General features: G+C 38.0%; 2 protein-coding genes across 2 annotated transcripts in view; both read left to right on the top strand.

Moving 5' to 3' along the window:
• Nucleotides 1-27980, top strand: part of LOC127644559 (gastrula zinc finger protein XlCGF7.1-like) — a 120009-nt gene that overhangs the window by 61945 nt on the left and 30084 nt on the right. The gene's annotated exons all lie outside the window — the stretch shown is intronic.
• The window catches only part of LOC127644548 (gastrula zinc finger protein XlCGF26.1-like), a 91263-nt gene continuing 70726 nt past the window's right edge, over nucleotides 7444-27980 (top strand). Inside the window, exons 1-2 of the mRNA XM_052127753.1 lie at nucleotides 7444-7551; nucleotides 7822-8067. Of these exons, the coding sequence (XP_051983713.1) occupies nucleotides 7983-8067 (85 nt within the window). The 5' untranslated portion in view covers nucleotides 7444-7551; nucleotides 7822-7982. The remainder of the gene's footprint in view (nucleotides 7552-7821; nucleotides 8068-27980) is intronic.

Here is a 27980-nt window from a genome sequence, read left to right as displayed (position 1 = left end):
AACTGCCTGATTCACTAAGCTCGGGGTACCCCTATCTGAGTTGGAAGAGACTGAGCAGGTTTACGGTGCCACTGGACCTCTCGTCCTGGGACGCACTCTGCCAGGGTGGTGCTTCAACCATGCCCACCTGGGCCCCCTCACAGAGCACGTTTCACTTGCGCTGTTTGCTGTTGCCACTTAAACAGCACTCTCAGCGACTTCACTTGCGCTGTTTGCTGTTGCCACTTAAACAGCACTCTCAGCGACTTCTTATACTCTCAATAGTATAATTAATTACTCTTCACACGCCTCGTCGGAGTGAAGCTCTCCCGCTCCCCTTCAAAATCTCTTCCAGTCAGACAGCCCTAACAATTAAAAAAAAAGCTTCCTACCTTGTTTGCTGATTTGCCAGAGATGCCACCACGGAGTGATTGCCCGCTAAATCCTCCACCAAACTGTTAGGGGTATAACAGTTATGACCCGATCAGATATGGAGAAAGAAAACCACCAGGAGTCAGAAGTTCAATCAAAGAATCCAAAATTTACCGAAGAATAGTTTGCAGTGAAATTGGTACAGCCAGCGGCAAAGTCTCATGAGGAGATCGAAAGCTAACTCATACCTTACACAAAATTTTACATCAATTATACCATTTGCAAGGAGTACATTCTATTATTTCACTCCTGATTGGCTACAAGAACATAGTCACAACATATAGATTGCTATGCCCTATCAACATTAATCAGCGCAATTGTCGTCCTGGGGCCCGAGATTTACGTCTGAAGTGACCTCGCAGATGATCGTGAGCGTCTTCAAGTCGGCCTGGTGTGCCTCCCTGGGTGCAAAACCTAGGTAGAAGGTCAACGCACACACCGAAACACTGATCGAACGACAGTGTTTCTCTGCGCATAAGGGAACCAGAGCACACATTTATCAGGTCATTTTAACCAAAACAGTGAGAGAAGAAATATTCACCCCTCAGGCAAAGGAGAAGAAAGAAATAACATGCATTCCTTCCCTTAAAGAGATAATAAGAGAAGATTTACACTTCTACTTATTCAAGTGCTATTACATAGGATTTTAAATCATATAATTAGTCATGGACAGGTAAAAATCAACCACAGAATACATCTGGAACATATGTTTAACATTCTCCCTGCCCCCTCTCATCACAGCTAAGCTTATCCCCAAAGGACCTTCAGACTACGGGCAGGACAGAGAGAGAGACTCTCTGGAATGTTCCTTAAAAGACACTAGTTAACATTCCAACACACATATGATTCAAAGTATATTTCAGTTATGCATAAGAAAAATAAAATTGATTATGTGATCATGCATATAGTTAATTCATCATTTTATTAAAGAAGTTACAACAGAATATAGATAGATATTGATATAAAAGGATATATATATATGTATTGATATATCTGAAGAGACAAGGGATTTCGACCCTCACCCTTCACCTCATAGCCGGAACGGCGTTGGGCAGTCATGTGTTGAGTCGAAATATTATGCATAATGGCTCCTACCTGATGAGAAACATGTACAATAAGAGGATGTGACAAAACAACCTTTTCAGCATCCTGTATAATGATTGCTGTAGCAGCCACTGCACGCAAACATAGCCACTGAATCAAGGGTCTTAGATAAATAAGCTATTGGACGGAAAGTGCCCCCATGCTCTTGGGCCAGGATTGCTGCGGCTGTGCCACCACTTTCGTATACGTATAGATGAAAGTCTTGTGTGTAACAGGGTAGGCCAAGGGCAGGCGGCCTTAAGAGTGATGCTTGCAAATGTTTGAATGCTTGATTCATCTCACTTGTCCATGTAATATCGTCTTTTTCACCCAGCGTAGCTTCTCGCAGGATTTTGTCATACATGGAGCAATTAGGCACCCACAGGCGGCAGTAATTGACCAGTCCCAGAAAGCTTTGCATTTGCTTCCGTGTGGATGGATACTTAAATGTAGCGATGGCTTTGATCCTGTCCGCAGACAGACGAACTTGGCCTTGTGACAGTTCATGTCCAAGGTAAGTGACTTTTCTCTGCACCCACTGAAGTTTGTCTCTAGATGCCTTGAAACCAGCTTCAGCCAGGACATTGCAAACAATCTTTGTTGCAGCAGCACACATGTCCTCAGAGGCACCGGTGACAAGAATGTCGTCAGCATATTGGAGCAAGCAGGTGTCTGGAGGAAGTTTGACATCTTTCAGTGTGTCGTGCACTACAGCGGAGAAAACAGCCGGAGAATCTCTGAACCCTTGAGGGAGACGTGTCCAACTGTATTGACAATTCTGAAAACAAAATGCAAACAGTGGCTGAGTATCAGGATGAACAGGAATACTGAAAAATGCGGAGCTTAAATCAATAACAGAATAAAATTTATGTTCTGAAGGAATAGAATTAATTATCGCCTGAACTTCTGGTACAATAGGAGCAAGTGGTTTGATCAAATCATAAATTTTTCTTAGGTCTTGTGTTAAACGCCAAGTACCATTAGCTTTCTTAATTGGATTGATTGGTGTATTATAAGGTGAATGAGTTCGCACCAGAATGCCTTGTTCCAAAAATTGAGTAACGAGAGGTTTAAGCCCCTCCTCTTTATCCTTAGAAAGCGGGTATTGTTTCTGAAACACAGGCTTATTATGTATCAAATTTGCCCTGTAGGGCTGGATATCTATTAACCCTACGTCATCCTTGTGTTCCGCCCACAATTGAGGGTTGACTCCCGAAATTTCTGGTATCAGCACAGTTGCAGACGAATCTTCCACAAGAGGATTTCCTGTGTCGGTTGTAATGGAAAAAACTGAAGGAAACAGAAGTGTCAAAGAGTTAGAATCAAAATTCAATTTCATACCAAGTTTATGCATGAAGTCTCTACCTAACAGGCAGAATGGTGAATTCGGTATGATTGCAAATGAATGCATTTTAAACAATGTCAGTACATCCTTAGAAGTAATTGGTAAGGCGGGCGTCAATTCGCATTTCACAGGAACATTATTAATCCCTACAGAATTAATTTTCTTTCCTGTGATGGAGCCTGAGTACACATCGGAAGATAACGAGGACACCGAAGTGCCGCTATCAATTAAAAATATGTATGGTTTATGGTCAACATTTAATTCAAGGAATGGCAAAACATGTGATTTATTTGGATATTGCATCGAAAGTTGTGACAATTCAGACTCTTTGCTCTCGCACCGTCAGGCGCGATTCCATTCAGTTGGATATCTCTCTGAATCTGTTCCACTCTGTCTGGGGCTAGGAGAAAACGAAGGAGGGGGTTTTCTGTGAGCGTTTACACATCTGGTTTGTATTAAGCTGCTGCTTTTTTCCTCTCCCCTCAGGCAGTAAGCCGCATCAACCTGTAACATGATCGGAGTCTTTCCTTTGAAGGAAGCAAAAGCTCCAGCAGAGGAACGCTCACGTAAACGCTTGTCAAGGTCATCAATTGACATCGTTAAAAAATTATTCGTGGTGATAGCTATAACATCAACAAAAGGCAACGTATGAACCTTAAATCATTCTGAAGTTTCGACGAACGGAAATTGAGACGCAGTCTTCAAATCATGATGCAGTTCATTTTTCACAGGCTCACACACTAATGGTGACTGAAAATTTTCATAACTCGGAGGGGGAGCGGTGTGAGAGAAAGTTTTGTCTTTCTCTTCAGGCTGTGAGACTGACTGAGTGACACTCCCCACTCTGTCCGACTCTGCTCTGAGATCAGCCCGCGGGGTAGAAAATTTGCGATCTTTATTATTTTTTCCAGCCGCTTTATCTATCTCAGGTCCGCGATCCCAGTACTTTTTGCATCATTTCCCAAGTTTTATAGGATTGTTTCATATAATCAAAGTCCCATTCTGGATCACCCCAGTTTCCTAAAATCATATCTTTTGCTGCAGACATGTCTCTATCTTTAAACGATCCTTGACGGGGATATGCATCTAATTGTGTTTTGTCCTCTGACCAGCCAGCTAAATTTGATAGATAAGGTTCCGTAAAAAAGGCTTGATTATGTCTGTCCATAAAATCTTTCGGAGATTCATTAAATAAAGGTGGATTTATTTTATTTCCCATTTCGGAGACCACAAAAATATATACCTCTACACAAAATAAACAAAATTCAAATAATCAAATAGAAAACAAAGAAGAAAAATGCTGCAGTGTCATTTGTTAGTAAAGCATTTTAGTCAAAGGAAGCAAAGAACGAAGAGGAATAGAGAAAGAGGAAAAAGGGAAAAAAAATAATAAACTGTGCATTGATTCACTTCACAAAGCCCAAAAAAAAACGACGGAGATTTTTTATGAAATATCTCACAACAGTCCTTCTTACAAAAGTAAAGGATATCACACAACGAAGAAAATTGATCGGATCTTCTTTACGTTCTTCCCGCAGTTTATCAAAAACTTACGGGGAAATCACCTAACAAAAAAGAGGGAATTCAAGTCTCTTTCTTTGTTCTTCCCGTATTTCATTAGAAGTACGAGGGAAACCTTCCCGCATTTATCAAAAATACGAGGAGACCATACACTACTAACGATAAATAAACTTGATCACGTCCTTTATCACCCTTCCCGCATTAATTAAACACGAGGAGTCACCAGTCTCTGCTGACCAGTCTCTGGTGACCTATACGGTCTTTCAATAACCCAATACGGCACTATCATAACTTCATATACTTTAAAGTTATTTCTCATCAAACAGTAAGAATCGATCTCGCATTATAAGTAAATAGATTAGATTCTTACCGTTTGGAGAAATCCTGGACGAGCCCCCAATTGTTAGAAATAAAGAGTCTTCTAAACGATAGCAGTGCCTTTTTCTCTCCATCTTTTATTGAGTCGTGAATCAAATCAATACAAAGCATCCAACGTTGGGAAGCAAAGTAAAGAATAGAAAAGCTCCTTGTCTCCTCAATAACATACAAATATATATGTAAATACTGGAGGGAGTTCACTTCTCTAAACCAATAGAAACAGACATTACCTCATAGATAATAAGTCCATATGTCGGTCTTCTTCGAAACCCTGAGAGCCTAAATCCTATATGAAAAAGCTACTCTCTACTAGGGCCTGATGGACCATGCCATAGACATTCATATTAAGTACACAAACACACAGAAAGAAAGAAATAAGGAGAGGAGGGGGCTCTTACACTCCAAGTTAATATGAAACAGATGTTTGATAATGTATTTGGAATGGAATGTCCCAACACAGCATTTTCTATCTTGGACAGACCTGAGATATACCTATTTCTGATACCATGTTTTAAAGGTTCTTCGGGAGAATGCGAACATTGTCCATTATCACCTGTTCTCAAACCAGGGCAGGCCAACTCGGTAATTCTCTGCGACTGCCATCTAGTGGTAGCTGCCTGCCTTGCCTTTCAGTTGTGTGTGGATCCTCAATGCTGAAAGTGCGGAAAACAAGTCTCAAAATCCAAATGAACCGAACAGGATCGACTCGAACAAGGAATCAATAAATGCACGCGTGTCACCTGATCCACAAATGCACGGATTCCTTTTTGCACGTGGAAATTGTCACACTTTAATTCAAAGAAGAACATTTATACTCACAAACATGACTTTATTTGTACAAATTGCTGCACATTTATGTAATTCTTAATTCTACAGACACCGGTTGAAAAACATTTGTTTCATTGTATAGTGACACACATTTACGAATCGTGTTCACGTTAATGAATAGCACTGGCTTGTTCGTTAGTTGTGTGTGTGTGTGTGTGTGTGTGTGTGTGTGTGTGTGTGTGTGTGTGTGTGTGTGTGTGTGTGTGTGTGTGTGTGTGTGTGTGTGTGTGATGTGTGGGTGGAATGCTGTAAACTGCGAAAAGGAAGTCTCAAAATCCAAATGAACCGAACACGATCGATTCGAACAAGATGTCAATAAATGCACGCGTGTCTTCTGATCCACAAATGCACGGATTCATTTTTGCATGAGCAATTTTTGATTTATTAATGTAGAACAGACCATGTTTATTTGCAAACATGTCTGTATTTGTACAAATCGCTGCACAATCATTCAATCCCGAATTCCACAGATTCAAATCAAATGGCATTTGTTTGTGGTTAGTAAAATACATTCACAAAATGTATCTAGTACATGAATAATTGTGTGTGCATTCATTAATAATAATGAGATTAATATCATTCCATATTTATCTACCAAAGGAATTTGGACATTTACTATTATTTGAATATATGTTCCCAGACTAGACAATGTGAAAGCGGGAACAAAATAACAGACTTAACTTGCTCGTTCCTCATTTCAACCGAATTTAATCCTTGGGGATGTTAAATTCCTGTGATCTGTCATGTCACCTGCCAACCCTTCATCAGAATGTGGATTGTCCGACCCAATCCACGCATACCCTGGACAAATGTTTTGGCAATATAGCAGATGGTTACAAGGCAGTGTCTTACCCATCCTCTACACAGTCACTTTCAGTTATTACCCTCAGGGAGGTGTTTTAGGCAACCACGGGCTATCAAGAATGTGTATCAGATGTAATTTGTGCCAACTGCAATCATATTATTAAACACGTATTTGAATAAATATGTGAGTAGGTATTTGAATATGCCTTAAGAGGGTATACTTTTAATGGATTATATATGCTGTTTTATGTGATTTGGTGGTGTTTTTATTGTATATGGTGAAGCCAAAGACACATTTACACATTGTGGATAATAAATTCACCGAACTGAAGGTCTGATCACCATTCACTTGCATTGTATGGACCTACAGAGCTGAGATATTCTTTAAAAATATTTCTTTGTGTTCTGCTGAATAAAGAATGTCAAACACATCTAGGATTGCATGAGGGTGAGTAAATGATGAGAAAATTGTCATTTTTGGTTAACTAACCCTTTAAAGTGCATTATCCATTATATATTTTAAACAATACTTGTTGCAGTAGTTACATATCATATAAAAAACAAAAGTGTTTAAGTGTTATCTTTAAAAAGACATGCAACACGCTTTACTGTGTAATTTCAATAGAAAGCTGAGACTGTTTATTCAGTTTAGTGTCTATACAGATGTACCATTGTTGGTATTTTACTGAAGCCAAAATTTTTGTATTAAACCGACTAACAGGGGGCACACTAGTGAAAGATATATTTCCATTTTCTACTCAGAATTGTCCACTGAAACTGAGACATATTGATAAAGTTGGTCCTTTAGAATAAAACATGTTCTTAAAATCTAGGTATGTTTGGAAAAATGATAAAATTCCAGGTCATCAAATACCTTTACATTTTTTTATTAATTGTAAAAATACTATATTAGGTTACATTTAATATTTGTATCTCCCAGATTCCATTCTATATTTTGTACAATGTTTTATGTGTTCACTATGCATTGTGTGATTTAAGAAATAGGCAGTGTAAAGGACTGTTATTTCGAATTTTCGAACCGCTGTTTTGTTGTGACGTCATAAAGCCGCGCCGCGATTCATAGGTCTGTTTCAGATTTGTCTTGAGATTTTAATGTGATTAAATCGATACAAAACGTTCAAAAGTGCTGCAAAGCTTTACAAATATGTTCCGACAACATGGTAATGTTATTGAAATAATTTTGAGGTGATTTATGAAGTGCTGACAGTAGTAAATGTGTTTGTAAAGCGCATTTTATTGTTACTTTTATTTATTTGTGATTCGTAATTTCTTCATCATGCAATAATGAGTGGGCTGTCAAAGTATGTTTAGAAATGCAAGTCTAAAATTACAGTAAAGGATAAAAATAAGTAAATGTGTTGATAAATATAGAAATGTATAAAGTAAAGCAGATAAGCTTAATTTCTGACATTTATTTTGAATGTTGGCAGGTCTGGTCATCACTACCACACAGTGATCGTGAATCCACTCCCAAATCAATTCAGCAATAAATGCTCTGAATATTCCTGTCATCTTTGAATTGAAGAAGAGTTTCCAGAAGAGCAGGACAAACTTCAAGTGTGTCAACAATTTCTGACATACTACTGCAAAGATGGATTTTATTAAAGAGGAGCGAGAGGACATGGGTTATCCAGAACCACACAGAGTGAAAGATGAAGAAACTGAGGAACAAATAGGTTTGTGTCCATTCTTGAGTCTTCATTAATGACTGCTGAAGTGTGATTTGAGGATCAAAACACATGTGAGCACATCACATTTGAGGTGCAAACGCTAATTCGTCCTGATGCATCCCAGACAGCAATTTTATGCACCAAAGCATTCAGTTCTGGTGACTTTGGTGGCGACTCCAGTGGTTTAATCCATATCTTCAAAAAGATATAATAGATGTGGGTGAAAAACAGATAAATATTTAAGTCTTTTTTTTAATGTAAATTTTCCTCTCTCTTCAGTAGGTGGCGATATGCATGAAGAATGTGAATCGCCAAAAACAAAAGAATAAGAGAAGAGCGCTTAGGAGGGCTGTTTGAAAGTTAGATTTGTAGTAAAAAAAGGACTTAAATATTGATCTGTTTCTCACCCACACCTATCATCTTTTCATTTTTGGGTGAGCTATTCCTTCAAGTACTACCTGTGTAGCATCAATGAAACTCATTGTCTTTGGTGGTCGACAATATCAGCAAATTACAAAACCTAGCAGCTGGGAAGTCGCCAAATAGGGTCCGAAATTTACTTTTTAGCCCACCAGCCAAGAAAAACATTTACCTGCCAGTCAGATTTCTTAGCGGCCAATTTATTTATTTTTTATTGCAATTTACAAGTGTATTTTACAGACATATGAGACAAATACAGGTTTAAAAGTTAACTGCATTTGTAAGAATTGTTTTGTTTTTCTTATTTATGAAATATTTAATTGCCAGATAGTCCATTTAAAATATTTTTTCAAATAATTTACTTTTTAAAACAAAAAACGTTCAACGCTGTCCTGAATATTTTAGTGTGGTTTTCTGTCCACATCACCGAAATAATGCATGTTCAAGAACCGTTAACGAAACTGCATGTCGTGAAAATCATTCGTTATTTTATTGTAATGCAATCATTACCAGAAAATGTTTACGTTTTTAATTAAAACTTACTCGCACATCCACTGTAAATCCAAGATGTAACCTCCGTTCCCTGATGGAGGGAATGAGACGTTGTGTCTTCCCGGCCATGTCGCTGAGCTGGGCCACTGTTGTGGCCGGACCACTTCCGGCTCCTCAAAAAAATCCTGAATGAAACAGATGCATTTCCCCGCCTTTATACCATATGTCCTGGGGTGGGACATGCAAATTCTGTCTGCCAACTTCTCATTGGCCTTTTTTCATAGTTCAGAGGTATATTCGGTGCTCAAGAGAGACACCTAGTGTCGCTTCTTCGACACAACGTCTCATTCCCTCCATCAGGGAACGGAGGTTACATCCGTAACCTAGATGTTTATTATTGCTGATCATCAATCCTTTGGTTTTATTTATATTTAACTCAAATACATGTCATTGCACCGTTTCTCTAAAATATTTGCTTCGTTGAATATTGATCCAAGTCTTCTCCATTGTGCTTGTTGAAGCCCACCAATGCCATATCATAATTTTATTTATAAAGATGAAAATTGGGCTTACGGGTCATGAATTCATCGACAGAGGGAAAATAATATTGGTGATGGGACACAACCATGTGTTAACAAGACCTTTATCTAACATATGCTTTTCTTTCAAATCTTTTGCCTTTTTTTATTGATTTTCTTTACCATTTATTATGTTTGTTTTAGGCCTTGTTGAAGTGAAAGTGGAAAGTCAAGAACAGAAAGAAGTTGAGGAGAAGCATCAGGATTCTCATACATCTATAACTAAGGAAAAATCATTTAGTTGCTCACAGACTGAAAATAATTCCTCACAACAAACAACTCAAGCCACAGATTCTTTAATCTGCCCTGATTGTGGAAAGAGTTTCACACGTAGGATAACCCTAAAGGAACACATAAGAATACACACTGGAGAGAATCCTTTCACATGTCCTCAGTGTGGGAAGAGTTTCAGACAAAAGACAAGCCTTAATGCCCACATGAGAATTCACACTGGTGTAAAGCCTTACACTTGCTCTCTGTGTGGAAAGAGTTTCAGACGAATAGGAAGCCTTTATAGCCACAAAAAAATTCACTCTGGAGAGAGGCCTTTCACATGCACTCAGTGTGAAAAGAGTTTTCCTCGGAAAGCAAACCTTAAATCTCACATGAGAGTTCACACTGGAGAGAGGCCTTTCATATGCAATCTGTGTGGACAGAGATTCAAATATTTAAATAATCTTCGACGTCATATTCAGTCTGTGCACACTGGAGCAAAGTCATTTAACTGTGATCAGTGTGATGAAAGTTTTATCTTGGAATCAGACCTGAAGACACACCTGAAAATTCACAAGGACCCTCAATTGTGTTCTTTTTGTGGAGAGAGTTTTTCATGCCCGCACCGTTTTAACGAGCACCAGAAAATTCATACTAGTGGGAAAACTCATGTGTGCCCCGAGTGTGGCGATGCCTTTTCAGGAGTCGGCAACTTCAAGATGCACCAAAGAGTCCATATTAAAGAAAAACCTAGCAACTGTTCATAATGTGTATAGAGTTACACTCACTCAGGAAGTGGGAAGAGTTTCAAGTACCCAATTGACTCATTTAAAAAATAGAAATATACTTATAGAAATGTCTATTATTGTAATTTCTCCTTTCAGTTTAATTTTTGTTACATTTTTTTCACTGTTGAAAGGTGCTGATGCATTGAGAATTTGAAAATGGAACATTAAAATCAAGATTATAGAATCTTAACCAGTTAACTACTAACAGTTATCTGTGTGAATGAAAAAAAAGTTTGATTATTCCTGAATTCCAATTACATTTTTGCTTTGTAAAAACAAGTCTAACTTGGGCATGGTTGAAAATATGTCTTTTATTGCATTCAAGATTGTATCATGGAAAGCCTGGAATTATCAGGACATTTCAAAACTGTGTTTCCCAAGCCTAGAACAGTCATATGTCGTGGAATATCGCGATGAATCTCTCTAAGTTGTAAGAAAACTCTCGGAGTCTTGAGTTCCAGATGCCAAAGTTGTAGTTTATTGAACACCAACAAACATGAGACCGGCCAGCTGTCCGTTCTGACTGTCTTAGTCCAAAACCTCCTCTTCTATACAGTTTGTTATCTGGCATTACCTCATTTCTGTGCCCCTTTGTTATTTTTGTAACCAATGGATACTATTTGCCACCATTATCTCACAGAGCCTTTTGATATCTTTTTACTGGTAGAAACTTGGCTTTAGTCTATCTTCAAGGTCCTTAGTCTCATTATTTTGTTACAGCTGGGTGCTCTTTGTGGCCTCTGCAGCAACAACAATTTTAGTAACCTCATATGCTCTCTCCTGGGTCACACAAAGGCCAGGAAACTCATATAAGTATTTTGATATATAAGAAACATACTAGAATATTGAAAAATATACTATATATTCCCACCTCTGAGACTTAAAAAAGTCTCACACTCTATTTCCCTCAAACCAGAGTGCAGTCACACAAGCTAGCCTGTCCCATTTCATCATGTAGCCAAAGTAGGCCACTCAGTCCACTATCCAATGCCATTTTTATGGGGCTGCACTCTGCAGAACTTGGGACCAAACCTCTCCCTCCACACTTAACTAGGAAGGAGTAAAAGATCCCAGTCCTCTAGCTAGCGCTTTGCCTGGGGGTGGGTGACAAAAATCAACTCATTTGTAATAAGCATGTGCATGCAAATGTGAATCCTTGCGTGATGTAGAGTACAATTGATTATCCATTGAGTAGAAGATATATATATATATGCTTTAACAAAACACTATTAAAAGTAACATAGTAATATTTATCCTTCGTTGCCAGAGGAACTCACAGACAATTCCGGTAGCCTGGAGCTCTATCTGGTGGTGTGTTGGAGCAGACAGCGGGTTTTTAAACCACCAGTTGAGTCTATTTGCTCTTGCAGCCAAGCACTGAGGTGCTCGTCGCTCCTGTCTTCAAATATAGCTCTTATATGTCTTCTCTTGGCAATAACTTCACATATACATTATATGGAACCATAATCATCAAAAATGCTCCTTGTATTTGGTTAGATACAGTGTACTAAAGATATACTTCACCAATAAGTAATAAGTAATTGGTTACATTGATAATAGGGGAATATGTCAAAAATAACAAAGAAAACACCCTCTAACTCCTTTCTTGAGATGCTACCTATTTTGTTATGTAAAATGAAAGTACAATAGTCTTGCTGTCTCCCTTACTATCAAAAACATGAGAAAAGTGTTCAAAAATAAAATTCCCCTTACATTGTTATTTTCTTGATTGCTTCTCAGTAAATCTCATCAAGTTCATCCAATCCTGGCCCAATGGTATATTGTCTGGTTGCTACACTTGTTTGCGTTGTCATCATTGATACGGCTACCATTTGCTTAGCCTCCGTTCTAGTCATAATTGATCTCAGAATGGGTATAATACAACATAATAATAATGCAAGTAGGGTCAGTCCCATAACTACTATTATACCTATTTTCATTAGCCCCAACTTCCATGAACCAAAAAGATCATCAAACCATTGCCCAAACCGCTGATCTCTCCCTACATTAGATTTAACTTCCTTTCTCAGGTCATGCAGTTTCCTCATCGCCTGGGTAAAAGTTCCTTCTGGGGATGTATTATTTGGTATGTATGTATATACAGCAATCTAAATCTAAACCTAATCACATTATTATTAAAAAACATTTCATCATCTAAATGCCATATTACTGCACAATTGCCCTTAAATTGTCCTACATTCATTTTTCCTTTAGTTTTGTTAAAGCATTCATACTCCAGTTGACGATTTATTTTATATGATAATGTGCTTTCTTTTTTCTCATTATCCACACGTATTTGTCTAATTTTCTGCCTTCATCTCCCCACCCTATCATCTTATAATATTTATCATATTCGGATGACCCAAGAATGCCAAACATTCTGCTGGGCAGTACACTGTTCTCCCTGTTTTACCACAATTTTTTGGCATAATACTCAGCGCTAATGCTTATAATCATACTGATTTGGGACTACTACAAATTTTTTCAATGGAGTGGGCTGAGCACATTACACAGTTTGTCATTTTTGCTTGCTTAGCTGTATATCCGGCCCATTTATACCAGTCATTTTGATTTGCATATTGTAATAGTTCCTCTGTTCCTGCTGACTCTATGGGTTCCATATCATTTTCTAAATTTATTAGCTTTTTCAGTCTTTGGGTGATTATTTTGACAAGTGTCTTTTGAGGCCGATTCTTCGGTTTGTTCTGCTTAGCCAAATTGCTTATCCAAATTCTTTGCTTTTCGGGTTCACCTTTGTTTAGTGATCCAGGCGTTCGCTTCTTTCTGATTTCTCGTGCTATGTTATCTAGACTCTGCTCATTTGGGGGAATAATATTGAAGGTCTGAGATGTCAATTGTAGGAAATTCATCATACCATAGTCGTTGTGATGGTCCCTCGCCTGGGGAGTCTGGGCCTTAATTGATCGCCTGTCCGGTAGGCCCTGTATAGGAGGCAATACCTGTCCCAAATATGTTAGTAACAGCATCATCAACACTAATACCTCCTTGAGCTTCCATTCTTTCTCCATGTGCCACAACTCTTCCTCGAACAACTTCAGCTTGTTGGCCTGTTTCATTTCCTTCAGTTGCTTCTGAATCTGTTTCAGCAGGACGATCACTTTCTTCTTGTCTTTCTCCTTCTTCACCTTCTTGGTCCTGTTCTTCTGTGACATGTACTTCCGTCTCACTTTCTATGCTTTCCTGCTCTACTGCGGCACTTCAATCCCTTTTTCTGCCGCAGCGTGCTCTTCCCCTACTTTCGCTTGTCCTTCTACTTCCTCTTTCTCATTCTGTAGCCGGTTCCTGCTGATCTTCTTCTTCCTCGGGTTCTTAGTTTTGTGCTTGCTGCTCTTCTTTGTCTGAATCTTGCCTCGTATTCATCGTTGGGAAGTCCATATTCATAGTTTCTTCAATACAGTCCGTCAAGTGCTCTGTACTTTCTTAATTCACATTCTGGAGTATTTCGTTTTAGGTCAGCTTCATTGGAAAGGCCATCCAAGATCCCCAAGGCTGATTGTAGGGAACCCACTCTGTAGTATGCTTTCTTAGAATTGTTCATCTGGTGATCCTGGTCCTTCTTGGGACGTTTCTCTGGTAGGCCCCATCATTGGGGGCAACACTTGTCCCAAGTATGTCAGTAATAACATCCATATTAATATGTCTTTCTTATTCATTGGTATTGTAGGCCGCAATTGTTTTCCACCTTCTCTCCTTCAGCGGGTCATCCTGTCCTAACTTGCTTCAATGATGGCAACAGCATGACTATTTCATTTTATATGCATAAAGAACACTGTAATCACCTCATATGGTTACATGTTTTATATTAACTAACAATCATTACTTTCTGCATTCATTTGGTTAATATATTAAATGATTTCCCTTATTAGAGTCATTTGCTACACACACATTTGTTGCATCTCATTTCTAGCACTAAATAACACATGGGTCCTCTGCCTCCTCCAGGCAGGAGCCAGGCATAGCCTGACTTTGTTCCAATTAAAAACATTAGATCATCCCATATCTATACACAACATTTTTCATGGTCATTCACAAAAAGGCTATAATTCTCCACAGAGGAGGTAAACTACCACAGGTGTTCCTTATCTTAAAACTCCCTACTCATTCACTTATCACATACATTTCATTTCCTCCTGTTTCCCAAGGACTCTCAATGTCTGTATCACATTAATTAATTTTCCCTGAAAGCTTTTTTTCATAGTTTCAGACTATATCAGAGTAATTCAGAGTATTAAATCAATAAAATAATTATCAAATATATAACATATCATTGGAGGAATCAATTTCCTCCCAGTTTGGTCTTTCTGTTGCATTGGGCCATTTACATTGATCAGTACTTCATCTGGTTTTTTATTTAATCAATGGTAACACACAATATTATATTATACACCCTATTTCTTAATTAATTCCATTTATATTGTTACAAACAAACAAGACAAGCAATCGTAATCTTTAGTCACCACCATGTATCTTTTCCATTCTTCATTACTTTTACAATGTACATGAGTTCAATTAAAGCATAAGTAAAAGTAATAAATCATCTTCCAGTCTAAATTCATTATCATACAAACATTCCCCATGTTTGTTTAATACTTCTATAAAATGTCAAGCACTCCTTTGTCTGCAACGGTTCTCAAAACTTTACCCCCAAAACCAATCTATAAATAATCCTCTACACAGGGTATGATCCCCTGACAACACAGTGACAGAATGCTTGGTATTTAACACTGTGATAAGTTATTTTAGTAAAGTGGTTATTAAAATGCTGTCGGGTTCAGTGGAACTTTTAAATTTTTGAGCAGGTCTCTTCTAGACCTCCCTTTTGATGCTTCTGATCTAAGAGCATTCATCCACTTCCTTAAACCCCTTTCAAACCTTCTTAGGCGGTGACGCCATTGTCAAGTCTTACCCGTCATTGGGTCGTCACCTCTTGCCCCTGGTCTTGATACTACTCAGTCCTCAATCCGTAATAATTTGGTATCAGTAAACAGATATTTTCTAAACATGGTTAAATTCAAAACATGGTTAAGACAATTCAAAACATGGTTAAATTCAAAAAAGCATTATTAAAAATTCATCAATCTATTAAAATTGTCCAAAGTAAAAGTAAAATATGCTAAAATTGAACTCATTTATAGATAATTAATTTCCATTCAGGTTTTATTTCTGCTACATCAGCAAATGTTACACAAAATTATGTATCATGGTGGGGACTAACATCAGAACAAAGCCTCTCAAGCTTCTAGGAATCTTAATTAAAAACATCACCTCAATTCAATAATAGTCTCTAGATAGTTTTTGAACCTACATTTATTCTTTCAGATGAATTTTCAACTTAATCTGTTGTCTTCAATATAAACCCTTAACTTTACATTGCCCTCTCCACCATTGAGTGATTATATTAAACAAAAATCTAGTAATGTTGCCGGGTCTCGAGTGACTAGAGCCACTATGAGAGGTGATTGTGACTTGGCATTTAGGCGGACCGCCTTTTCACAGAACGTCCTGTCATATCAGGGAGTGAGCTTCTGGAATAGTATTCCACTGTTAATGAGGGAAAGCACAAGTCTTCCTACCTTTAGGAGTCATTTAAAAGTGTGGCTGAAGGACACACAAACATGTGATCATGATTAGGTAATCATTAGATATCAGATGTAAAACATAGTTAGTGCATTACAAAAATGGATACAATTATCAATGTGATATGGGTTGTGCAATAAGAGTCAGTATAGTATGGGTTGTGCAACAGGGGTCAGTGTAATGCGGGTCAGTGCAATATCAGGTTAGTTAGGATATGTGCAAAATTGTGGTTTGTGCAATATAGTCGATGCTTTCCAATTTTCTATATGTCTTTTTGTTGTCCACTCTTGTTGTTACTGTCTGTTCTAACATGTTGTGATCACTGCTCTTGTCCTTGTATTTCTGTATATAGTCTGTGTATAGTGTATTGATATGTATTTATTAATTTCTGTGTGTTACATCAACCTGCCAGAGGGTCTGCAGATGGAAATTAGCCTAAGGCTATAATCTGACATATTTACATTTGTGAAAATGTTCATTAATATGTATTGTCCCTTTTAATAAAATAAAAAAAAATAAAATAAATAAAAATATATAAAATCTTTAATCATTGATGAGGAGAGCTGTTTGAACTCCTTCATATCACTCTATCTAACATTATTGTCAAGGCACATCATTTTACATATAACAATAAAATCAAACCAAAATAAAATGAAATAAAACAACTTATTGATATTTCTTCAAAATCTCTTGTGTTTCGGGGCATTCCTCTCCCTCACACTGTTTCTAATCTCATTACAGTTATTTCTTATTTTTTCATTTTACAATCTCACAATAATATATTTAATTTATTCTTCAACAGTAGAAAGTGATATTTATAATAACTGATTATATTAACTGCTTTCAAACTTTCTCATCTCACACCATTTAAAAACAAAAAACTACTCTCATCTTACTTCTGTCCATTCAAACAACATACAAAAACTTTCTAATCTTTAATAAAACAGAACACAATGTCTTTTTCGACATTCTCTATATAATCAATTCAACTTATTTTTCGTTCTGTTCATGCAGATCTTTACATTTACAACACCTATCTTATTATTAATATATTATAATCCCTTTTTTATTGTTAAGTAATAATTTGTTATTACTACTTTCTCCATTTCTTACACTTTCTCAGGTGAAGTAACTTCCATTCTATCTAATAAAATAATATAAATCAAGTATATAAACTAACAGAAAAGTAAAAGATTAAACATAATAAAGTCTTAAAAACAAACATATCTAAAAACATATCTCTTTTCTGTTTTGAAATAATTACTCAGTAAGATACACTACGTACTTTTAATTTCTCATGACTCTTACATTATTTTTTATTTATTTATTTTTTATTTTTTATCCAAATGTTTCATCATCTTTTAACAGTTATCACTATTATACCTCTAAAATTACACTTTCATTTATTAACTATGGCAAACTAAAATAGTAGTAATAGAAATAGACACTCAATCAGCACTTTGTAGCACACACTAAGCTCCTTTTTTTTTTCCTTTATTATGAGGGTACTCTCTGGAAAATTTGGGGCAGTAACCAATCCAATAGGTAACTCTATAACTTTGCCACATGTTTGTAATATTTACTCTTCAAATCAATAAATCAGTGGTTAGCTGCTGGATTTAAATTTAGACCCTCAGAACAATTTAGACACGGGTATTGAACCCCATTGATGGCATTCTGGAAAATCATAAAGTGATCGTATAAGACTGAAATCAACTCTTCCAGAGAAATTTTAATCCACATTATAAATGCAAATCAGTAATGATTACCAGCAGTAATGAGCGCAGGAATATCAATCAGATAATAGCCCACATCATTTTCAGTCTTCTTTGTGTCCGGATTTCCTCCTGCAGCATTAGTAACTTATAAAAAAATCATCTTTCTCAGCCGTCTGCAATGGTGAGAAACTAGTTCCAGAATGAGTTAGTGAAACAACATACACATAATGATGACAAAAGAAACACAGAATAGACACATGAATATGAAGTTATTAACATTCATATTTGAGGAAGTTATGATGTTCAATTTAATCTTAACTTTTCTTCATGGGCTTCACCTGCCCCAAAGACCAATTTTTAAATGATCCAAATCTTACTTAAATTTATTTTCCTTTAATTTTAGTCTCAAATGCAGCTTCTCAGTGTACCCATGATCAACCAAGACCTATTCTGTGTATACCAAACAAAAAATAAATAAAATAAAAATAAAATATCTATCTATCTGCTATCTATCTTTTTCTAAAGTCGGGGCCCCTTTCTGTCTGTCTGAAGACATCAAGAGAGGCCTGTTTCCCCTCAAAGTCATCCTCAATCGCTTCATCAGACAGTCCCTATCAAAAATAAAAAAATCTCTGCCTATCTTTTGTTGGTTGATCAAGTTTACACCGATAACGCTGCACTCACATTTAAATTGTTCTCCAGACATTTTTAAAATCATAGAAAAATTAAAAACAACTTTCTAGTGTTTAATTTAATAATGTTAAAATATTATTCTCTCATAAACTGGACCAGACAGAACATAAAATGGACACATGAATGTGAAGTTTTCACATTTAAGGTTTAACTTCATAAGATACAAAATATAATTTTCTTATTTTATCATATCATTGGCCCTCTTTTGCCATTTGCTTGAATATAACAACACTTATCTTAAATACAACCTTTGTTTAAAATCCATTTACTTATTTGACTTTAGTTTAATGCAATACACTCGACTCAAAGCTTTATTGTTTGTCCAGATAATGTGATTTCCCAAATGCAATTCAATCACTTTAAAGTTATCACTTTTTTATAATCTAAATATTCTTACTCATCACTTTGATATAAAAGGAGTTATGATCTGACACATGTCCATTCAACAGCTGCTCCATCTCAGTTTAGTTAATCTTACATCCCAGCCCAAGAATAAACATTGTCCAGTCCGCTAAGAGTTAACCTTTTGATTTCATGCAGATTTTGGTTTTACAGCTATTTGTTTGTTTATACTGTATTATATTTATCCTTATACATACATACATACATATACATATACATACACACATTTACACAGACATACAAATATAATTTTTATCATTGGTTTTAATTCTACAACAAGAATATTTATTAAGTGCCCTCTTTGTTTTTAATCATCAGATCTCTTCTGCCTCTTATATTGATGGAAGTTTGAAAATAGTCTAAATAGATTTTCTTTTATGTAAATTGCATACATACTCCTCATTAGTTATGCAGCAAATTATCAACCTCTCTATCTGGATGGATATTTATAGGGCTCATATAACACTTCCATACGCAATCACACTTCAGTCATACTTCCCATACTTTCAAACACAGATACTCTCACAAACACAGAAACTTTCACACTTTTTACAAACACAAGGCCTTTATAAACACAGAGCTCTCAAAAAATACTATACTAAAACAAACCTATTACTTCTGCCCCTCCTTTTGCTCTCATCTTTTTATCCCTCTCTCTCCTTTATTTCCATGAAAAAACACTCATTATTTACAGTGGTTGATCGCTATATCTGTTAATTCTTTTTATATTAAAACTCATGTACTTCCACCCACAGCTGTCACATCCATTTTGGGTCTCTGTTCAAGACAATTTCTACATGGGTGCTAATTCTCCTTTACTCTCCCTTTTAAATATCACCTTAACATTTTTGACTGTATTTAATTTGTTCATAACTCCAGAAATGATCACTCATTCCCTGTGTTTCTATTATTCATCTTTTTAATTCTATATCTTTTCTTCTCTCAGTTAGTCTCCTCTCAAATTCAGTAACAGCTTATTTCCACATTATGATTTCTGTTTCAGCAGGAAAACTGAGACAAGGAAAAAAAAGTCTCTCTGTTTCTGTGCATGCTCACAGCCCTCCCTTTACAGCTCTTCACAGCACTCAGTCTCTAGCGTACTGTATGAGAGAGAAATGTTACCTGCTGCAATTTCTTTCCAGTTAACAAACGGCCATTCTTGTTCTATTTCTCCTAAATTCACCACTTCAGTTAAGGTTCTCATTAACTTTTTTACAGTTAATTTTCTCTTCTGCCCTGCGTAATCTATGTACTCTGATTCTTTAAAAAAATGATCGCTTCGCTTTGACACTATCAGTTTATTCTCCAATTCTCTCTCCTACTCTTCAGATCTGCATGGATCTCCAACTTTACAAAACTCGCTTGTCTCTGCATTTTTCTCTAGTCTTGTTCACTGTAATGGAAAACATTTTGCCTTTTCTTTATCTTTTTCCCAATTATTCTATTTTTTTCTCTTCTGAATCTCCCCTTCCCCTCACTCACAGAGCTGTCCGTTCAGCTGACCAGTGAGTGAGAGCAAGGCAGGGAGTTATCAGAGAAGCAGGTGCCATTTTGCGTCTTTATACTTTTTCAACAATTGTTTTATTCAATTCACTGTTTCAATTAGTTTTCCACTTTTGCTCTCATTTAGCATTTCCTTAGTGCACCTGATTCTCTGTATTATTCTGCCTTTGCACACAATACATCATCAACATTGCAATCATGCATTTGAATAAACACAAGAACAGCGCAATTAGTACCGTAAGCACACATGCACCAACAACATAGTTAGTCATGCACATTATTCATTATCTCAAACATGCACACATAGTTCAACAATTCCCCGTTTTCTGCACAGTCCGGGTTCCGTGAAACACTGCAATAAATAACTTAATCTAACACCTGGAGGAATTTTACGCGAATTTTCACTTCTCCACCCGTGTTAGGATTTTCACCTGTACAGGATTTTTAGCCACTCTTCTGGCAAAACCTTGAATAAATGCACCTAACCGGGAATTTTCACACGCGTCGCTTTTCGACTCACCCCCAGGCTTTTTCTACCTTCTTCAAATAAACTTTCTTAAACTCTCTTTAAACAATCCCACCCCCATATTTTTGAAATCTGGAACTCGCCTCTATTTTAGCCAATTAGTTCAAATTATTCTATGTCCGGACTGGCAAAAGTCTTAGGAAGCCACTTACGGGACTCGCTACCACAGATCACACAAAAACACCTTAAGCAAAGATGCTTACCTCAGTTTCTGGCGCCAGTGTTTCTGTGCGATTCGTGCAAGCCGTCCCACCAGCGACCTCTGCCCCTTGACCTCAATGCCAGCCCCACGAGTTGGGCGCCAAAGATATGTCGTGGAATATCGCGATGAATCTCTCTAAGTTGTAAGAAAACTCTCGGAGTCTTGAGTTCCAGATGTCAAAGTTGTAGTTTATTGAACACCAACAAACATGAGACCGGCCAGCTGTCCGTTCTGACTGTCTTAGTCCAAAACCTCCTCTTCTATACAGTTTGTTATCTGGCATTACCTCATTTCTGTGCCCCTTTGTTATTTTTGTAACCAATGGATACTATTTGCCACCATTATCTCACAGAGCCTTTTGATATCTTTTTACTGGTAGAAACTTGGCTTTAGTCTATCTTCAAGTTCCTTAGTCTCATTATTTTGTTACAGCTGGGTGCTCTTTGTGGCCTCTGCAGCAACAACAATTTTAGTAACCTCATATGCTCTCTCCTGGGTCACACAAAGGCCAGGAAACTCATATAAGTATTTTGATATATAAGAAACATACTAGAATATTGAAAAATATACTATACATGTAAGTTAAATAAATTGTTAAATGTTAAGCCAACAATTGGTGCTGCTTGCAAATTAATTGTAATTTGCTGTCCTTGGAGACTCGGAAATTATTTTTATTTTTTATCTTTTTGGAGGCCCAAAGAAGTGTAATTGTATTATCAAATAATTAAACTGTATAATGTAATGTCCAAATTCCAAGGCTTGGTGGACTACTTGGCATGGAATTCCTCCCCAACAATCTCAATAAAATGTTTAAAAACATTTATACAATAGTGGTTAACAGCTAGAAAAGTTATGGAGAGTAATCTATCAAAAAGAATGGAAACCCTATTTCCAAAGTCACTACAATGTAGTTGATATTTTGCTGATTGTAGTGATGCGTTGAGAAGTAAAAATGTTTTATTGCATTGAAATCACTTGGAGACTACCGTTGTGGCCAAAAATATTGGCAGTGACATAAATATTGTGTTTTGCAAAGTTTGCTGCTGCAGTATTTGTAGATTATTTTGTAAAAATGTTCTATGGTATACTGGAATCAGTGATTAGCATTTCATACGTTTGAAAGGCTTTTATTGGCAAAAACATTTAATATATGCAAAGAGTCAATGTTCTTCATAACCTCTGCAATTCGCTATGGCATGCTGGATATCAGCTTCTGGGCCAAATCCTGACTGATGGCGATCCATTCTTGCCTTATTAGTGCTCTGAGTTGATCACAATTTGTGGGCTTCTGCTTGTCCACTTATCTTATGAGGATTGACCACAGGTTCTCAATGGGTTTAAGATCCGGGGAGTTGCCTGGCCACGGATCCAAAATTTCAATGTAATGATCTCCGAGCCACTTCATTATCACTCTTGCCTTGTGACATGTTGCTCCATTATGCTGGAAAATGCATGGATCATCACCAAATTGCTCCAAACAATCCAGTTGGGAGAAGTTGCTCTTGCTGGATGTTTTGATACCATTCTTTATTCATGGCAGTATTATTGGGCAGAATTGTGAGAGAACCCACTCCCTGGATGGATGGTCTCTAGATGCTTCACTGTTGGCACGACACAGGACTCAGCGTTCACCTTTTCTTTTCCGGACTATTGATTTTCCAGATGTCCCAAACAGTCGGAAGGGGGCTTCATCAGAGAAAATAACTTCGCACCAGTCTTCTGCTGTCCAATCCTTGTACTTCCTGCCAAATTTCAGTCTGTCCTTGATGTTTTTCTTGGATAGAACTGGCTTCTTTGCTGCCCTTCTTGACACCAGACCATTGTACAAAAGTCTTCGCCTCACTGTTCATGCAGATGCACTCGCACCAACCTGCTGGCAATATTGAGCAAGCTCTGCACTGGTGGTGACATGATTCCATTGCTGACTCCTCCGGAGGAGACACTCGCTGGACACTCTGGGACGTCCTGAAGCCTTCTTTACTGCAGTTGAACCTCTCTCCTTGACGTTCTTGATGATCCGGTAAATGGTTCTTTCAGGTGCAATATTCTTTGCAGCAGTTTCCTTGCACGTGAGGCCATTTTGATGCAAAGCGATGATGGCTGCACATCTTCCTTTAGAGGTAACCATTGCTAACAAGAACACAATGATTGGAATCACATCTTCCCTCCTTTTATAGCAATCAGTCTGCTCTTATAATCCAATCAGAATGATAGAGTGATTTCACCTGACTAGCACTCGTTCACACTTTCCCAGGTGCTGCTGATATGATTAGTGAAATTATGTTGGCTGGTCATTTTGTGCCAGGGCCAAAAAACTGAAATTTGGGTTTTTGTGATAAAGTAAAAAATTTTGGCCAATGAAGCTTTTTGCAATTATTTAAAATGCATCTGATCACTCTGCACAATAATCTAGAAACATTGTGAATCAACGCCACAACAACTGAAGCAGAAAACTTTGCGAAACACAAAATGTTTGTCACTGCCAATACTTTTGGCCACTGCTGTACTATCTATGGCAATGAACATAATTCAGTTGAATATGGTTGGCACTCTCATTTTGAGTTCTTAATCCCATTCTTTCCATCGTTCAGTAATTTGCAGCAGTGACATCTGCTTTCTACAACCAAAAAAACACACAAGCCACATAAACACTGCAAAGGTTTGGGAGTGACAACTGCATTTGAATGTGAAATTGAATCCCCTAATGTATCATTTTGAGTGTGTACAGAATACAGGAGTTTCTCCTGAAATTGCGGTGATTGGCGATTGATAACAATAGCAACGCTTTACAATCTGTCACCTGTGAACAAGAAACTTGGATGCCACCACTATTTTAACCCATTTTATGTTTAATATTTTTACCAAAGCAATTTAATATTGAGTGCGTTTACATGCACTTTAAACGTTTGATTTTATTCTAAATAAAGCAATAATTTGTCTTTGGACCGTCTGGAATCGTTCTAGTTCCGTTTTTGTGAAATGCACACAACAGACCAATATAATGCAATTGTGGATCGCTTATACATGTCAGTTGGTCAACATTAGGCCTCTGGGTTATGCGCATGCTCTGGAAAAAAAAAAGCAGAGGTGCTGCACGACATGTATTTAGCGTGTATTTTAGTGTATTTAACAATAACTTGTGTGTGTTTCATTCAGAAGTGATCATCCCTAATGCCCTATTCCCCTCACAGGTTTTAATATCCACTCTTAGCCCTTTTCCACTGACTTGGTTCGGGAGCGGATTCCTGGGCCTGTTTTGTGAGTTTCCACCTATTATATTATATTTGCCAACTTTGTTAGCTTTCCTTATACTGACATCATCTTATTTTGTGGATTGTTTTGTTCAGTAAGGGAATTTTTTTCCAGCTACTCACTAAGTTCAGAAGTTCTGTTAAGCTAACCGGTTGGATTCTCAATCATTACGTAAACATAATATTATATGCTGTGGCAAAAATCTAAATATAACCATCTGCTACACCAATGTTTATGATTCAGTGTTGCAGTTTGTAGAACTTGGCAAGTTACACTATAGTTCATACAAATAATAATAATAATAATTGCATTGTCATTTTTAGTGTAAATGTCATCTCTGGCAATCTTGTTGAGCAATGCATTACTCATTATTTTTAAATATGTTTTAAAAATGATAGGAAAGGCTGTATTATAAATGTTGGTAAGTTCCAAGGGAGGGGTGGAGTTGAAGTGTATATAAGTGGCCCTAGAGTACGGAAGAATCGGTGTGTGATCTTGAGACTTTATAGCAGGAGTGTCATATATAACAAAAAAAGTTTGTACATGTATTTATTTTTTGCTTGTTTGTTGTTAAATTTGTGGATGGAGTTTATTTAGTTTTCCTTGAAAACTTTGGGGAGCACAAATAAAACTGTTGCACTTACTGTATGTGCTTGACAACTGTGCCATCAATTATTTTGAAATACCCTCCATGCAACTACGTTACTTGACATATGGTGGCAGTGGTGGGATGGCCAATCATAGGACAGTCAGGAAAGTATGAATCCCAGCCAAAAGAATTGGGTTGCTGTCCCAGTCCAGGGCTACCATTGTGCAGGAGATGGATGATTGGGGAACGGCACCCTCCACTGGGTGTCTGAGGAAGAGCAAGAAGACAATGGGGTAGAGATGGGGGCCTGGCCAAAGACCACAACGTATAGAGGAACTGAACAGACATCTCTACTGCGAGAATTTCTGTCAGACCAGAGAAGAAGGGAGGAAGGCCTCCTTGTGGAGCTAAAATGGCTGTGAACAACATTAATGCAGGGGCCTGCATAACCCTAGGTGATAACCCCAAGCATCCCCACCTCTTAAAGTCCATGCTTGGAGTTAACAATCCTCCCATGTCAGAGAGTGCAACACCACCAAGGAACAGGAAACCTGAATCTACAAACTGCAGCGTCAGGCATAGGGCCAGATGACTAGCCTCCATTCAGTCCAGCAAAAAGGGCATACCATAAAGAGCCAAAGATGCCCTCGTATCAGGGCCTCCATTCAGTCCAGAAAAAAGGGCATACCATAAAGAGCTAAAGATGCACTCATATCAGGAGAGTGAGGACATTGAGAAATGTCTGCTGAGATTTGAGAGGATGACCAGGAACTGGAAGTCCAGCCGAAGGAGTGGGCTTGTTGTCTGGTGCCACTGCTAACAGGTAAAGCATTGGAAACTTACACTGCAATGGACGAGGAGTTATTTGGTATCTGCAATGACCTGAAAGATTCTCTGCTAGTGAAGTTTGACATCTCGCCTGAGACATATCGACAGCACTTGTGAGAGACAACGATACCACCTGGAGAGAATCTGACAGAGACATATCCTCAGCTTCTTTAGCAAGGCAGTGGTCATCTTGGAGGTGTGTTTGGGGTCGTTATCATGCTGGAATACTGCCCTGCGGCCCAGTCTCCAAAGGGAGGGGATCATGGTCTGCTTCAGTATGTCACAGTACATGTTGGCATTCATGGTTCCCTCAATGAACTGTAGCTCCCCATTGCTGGCAGCACTCATGCAGCCCCAGACCATGACACTCCCACCAACATGCTTGACTGTAGGCAAGACACACTTGTCTTTGTAGTCCTCACCTGGTTGCCGCCACACACGCTTGACACCATCTGAACCAAATAATTAATCTTGGTCGCATCAGACCACAGGACATGGTTCCAGTAATCCATGTCCTTAGTCTGCTTGTTTTCAGCAAACTGTTTTCAGGCTTTCTTGTGCATCATCTTTAGAAGAGGCTTCCTTCTGGGATGACAGCCATGCCGACCAATTTGATGCAGTGCGCTGCGTATGGTCTGAGCACTGACAGGCTGACCCCCCACCCCTTCAACCTCTGCAGCAATGCAAGCAGCACTCATACGTCTATTTCCCAAAGACAACCTCTGGATATGACGCTGAGCACGTGCACTCAACTTCTTTGGTCGACCATGGCGAGGCCTGTTCTGAGTGGAACCTGTCCTGTTAAACCGCTGTAGGGTCTTGGCCACCGTGCTGCAGCTCAGTAACAGGGTCTTGGCAATCTTCTTATAGCCTAGGCCATCTTTATTAGAGCAACAATTATTTTTTTCAGATCCCTCAGAGAGTTCTTTGCCATGAGGTGCCATGTTGAACCCGGTGACCAGTATGAGGGAGTGTGAGAGTGATGATACCAAATTTAACACACCTGCTCCCCATTCACACCTGACCTTGTAACACTAACAAGTCACATGACACCGGGGAGGGAAAATGGCTAGTTGGGCCCAATTTGGACATTTTCACTTAGGGAGGTACTCACTTTTGTTGCCAGCGGTTTAGACATTAATGGATGTGTGTTGAGTTATTTTGAGGGGACAGCAAATTTACACCGTTATACAAGCTGTACACTCACTACTTCACATTGCTTCACATTGTAGCAAAGTGTCATTTCTTCAGTGTTGTCACATGAAAATATATAATCAAATATATAAAAAAATGTGAGGGGTGTACTCACTTTTGCGAGATACTGTAACTTACAGTTATGGTTAATGGACAAACTGTTAATGTTTTGCTTGACACAGGCAACTCTATGTCATTGGAAAGAAATGTCTTGTGCCAGAGGGGAGCATTGACTATACTAAGCTTGTACTACTACACTGTGTCCATGGGGACCAAAGAAATTCTGTCCCATGATAGAATTGTCTTTGTCAGTTGATGATCAGTTGTATCTGCTAAATGTGGGGGTGGTTAATTGTTTGCTTGCTGACATAATCCTGGGGAGAGATTTATCTGTATTGAATGATTTGTTGATGAACATTTCAGAATCTGACTATGTTCATGCTGCCTATCCTGTGATAACTAGGGGCCAAGCGAAAGCTGGTTTACAACCTCTGTGAGTCTTGGATTGTATTTTGTGCAAGGGAGGAACCAAGGGGCCAAGAAAATCACAGCATGAGTGCCGCCTTGAGAATTAGGTAGGCAACCCAAATCTCGTGAGGGAGGTGCCTGAGCTGTTTTCACAGGTGTGGGAAGTTCCACAACATATTGATAACATACAGCAGGCTGATCCAGCTATAAAACCACTCTTTAAAGCATCTGAAGACACAGTTCATTTTAACAATCCCAGCAAAGAGAAATATTATATATACTAATAATATGCTATGGACATCGTAGGCCCATTGGAGAAGAGCAGTTCCGGGTACCAATACATCTTAGTCATATGCATCAACATCAACAGTGTCTGACATCAAATAAAATGTACAAGTGCTGGCAAATGCTAAACGTAGATTTTCTAAAATTGTTATCCATGTCGGCTCTAACGA

Source organism: Xyrauchen texanus, chromosome 6 (genome assembly GCF_025860055.1).
Source record: "Xyrauchen texanus isolate HMW12.3.18 chromosome 6, RBS_HiC_50CHRs, whole genome shotgun sequence".
Taxonomy (NCBI): domain Eukaryota; kingdom Metazoa; phylum Chordata; class Actinopteri; order Cypriniformes; family Catostomidae; genus Xyrauchen; species Xyrauchen texanus.
The sequence above is the reverse complement of the archived record's forward strand: the minus strand, read 5'-3'. Positions and strand labels throughout refer to the sequence as shown.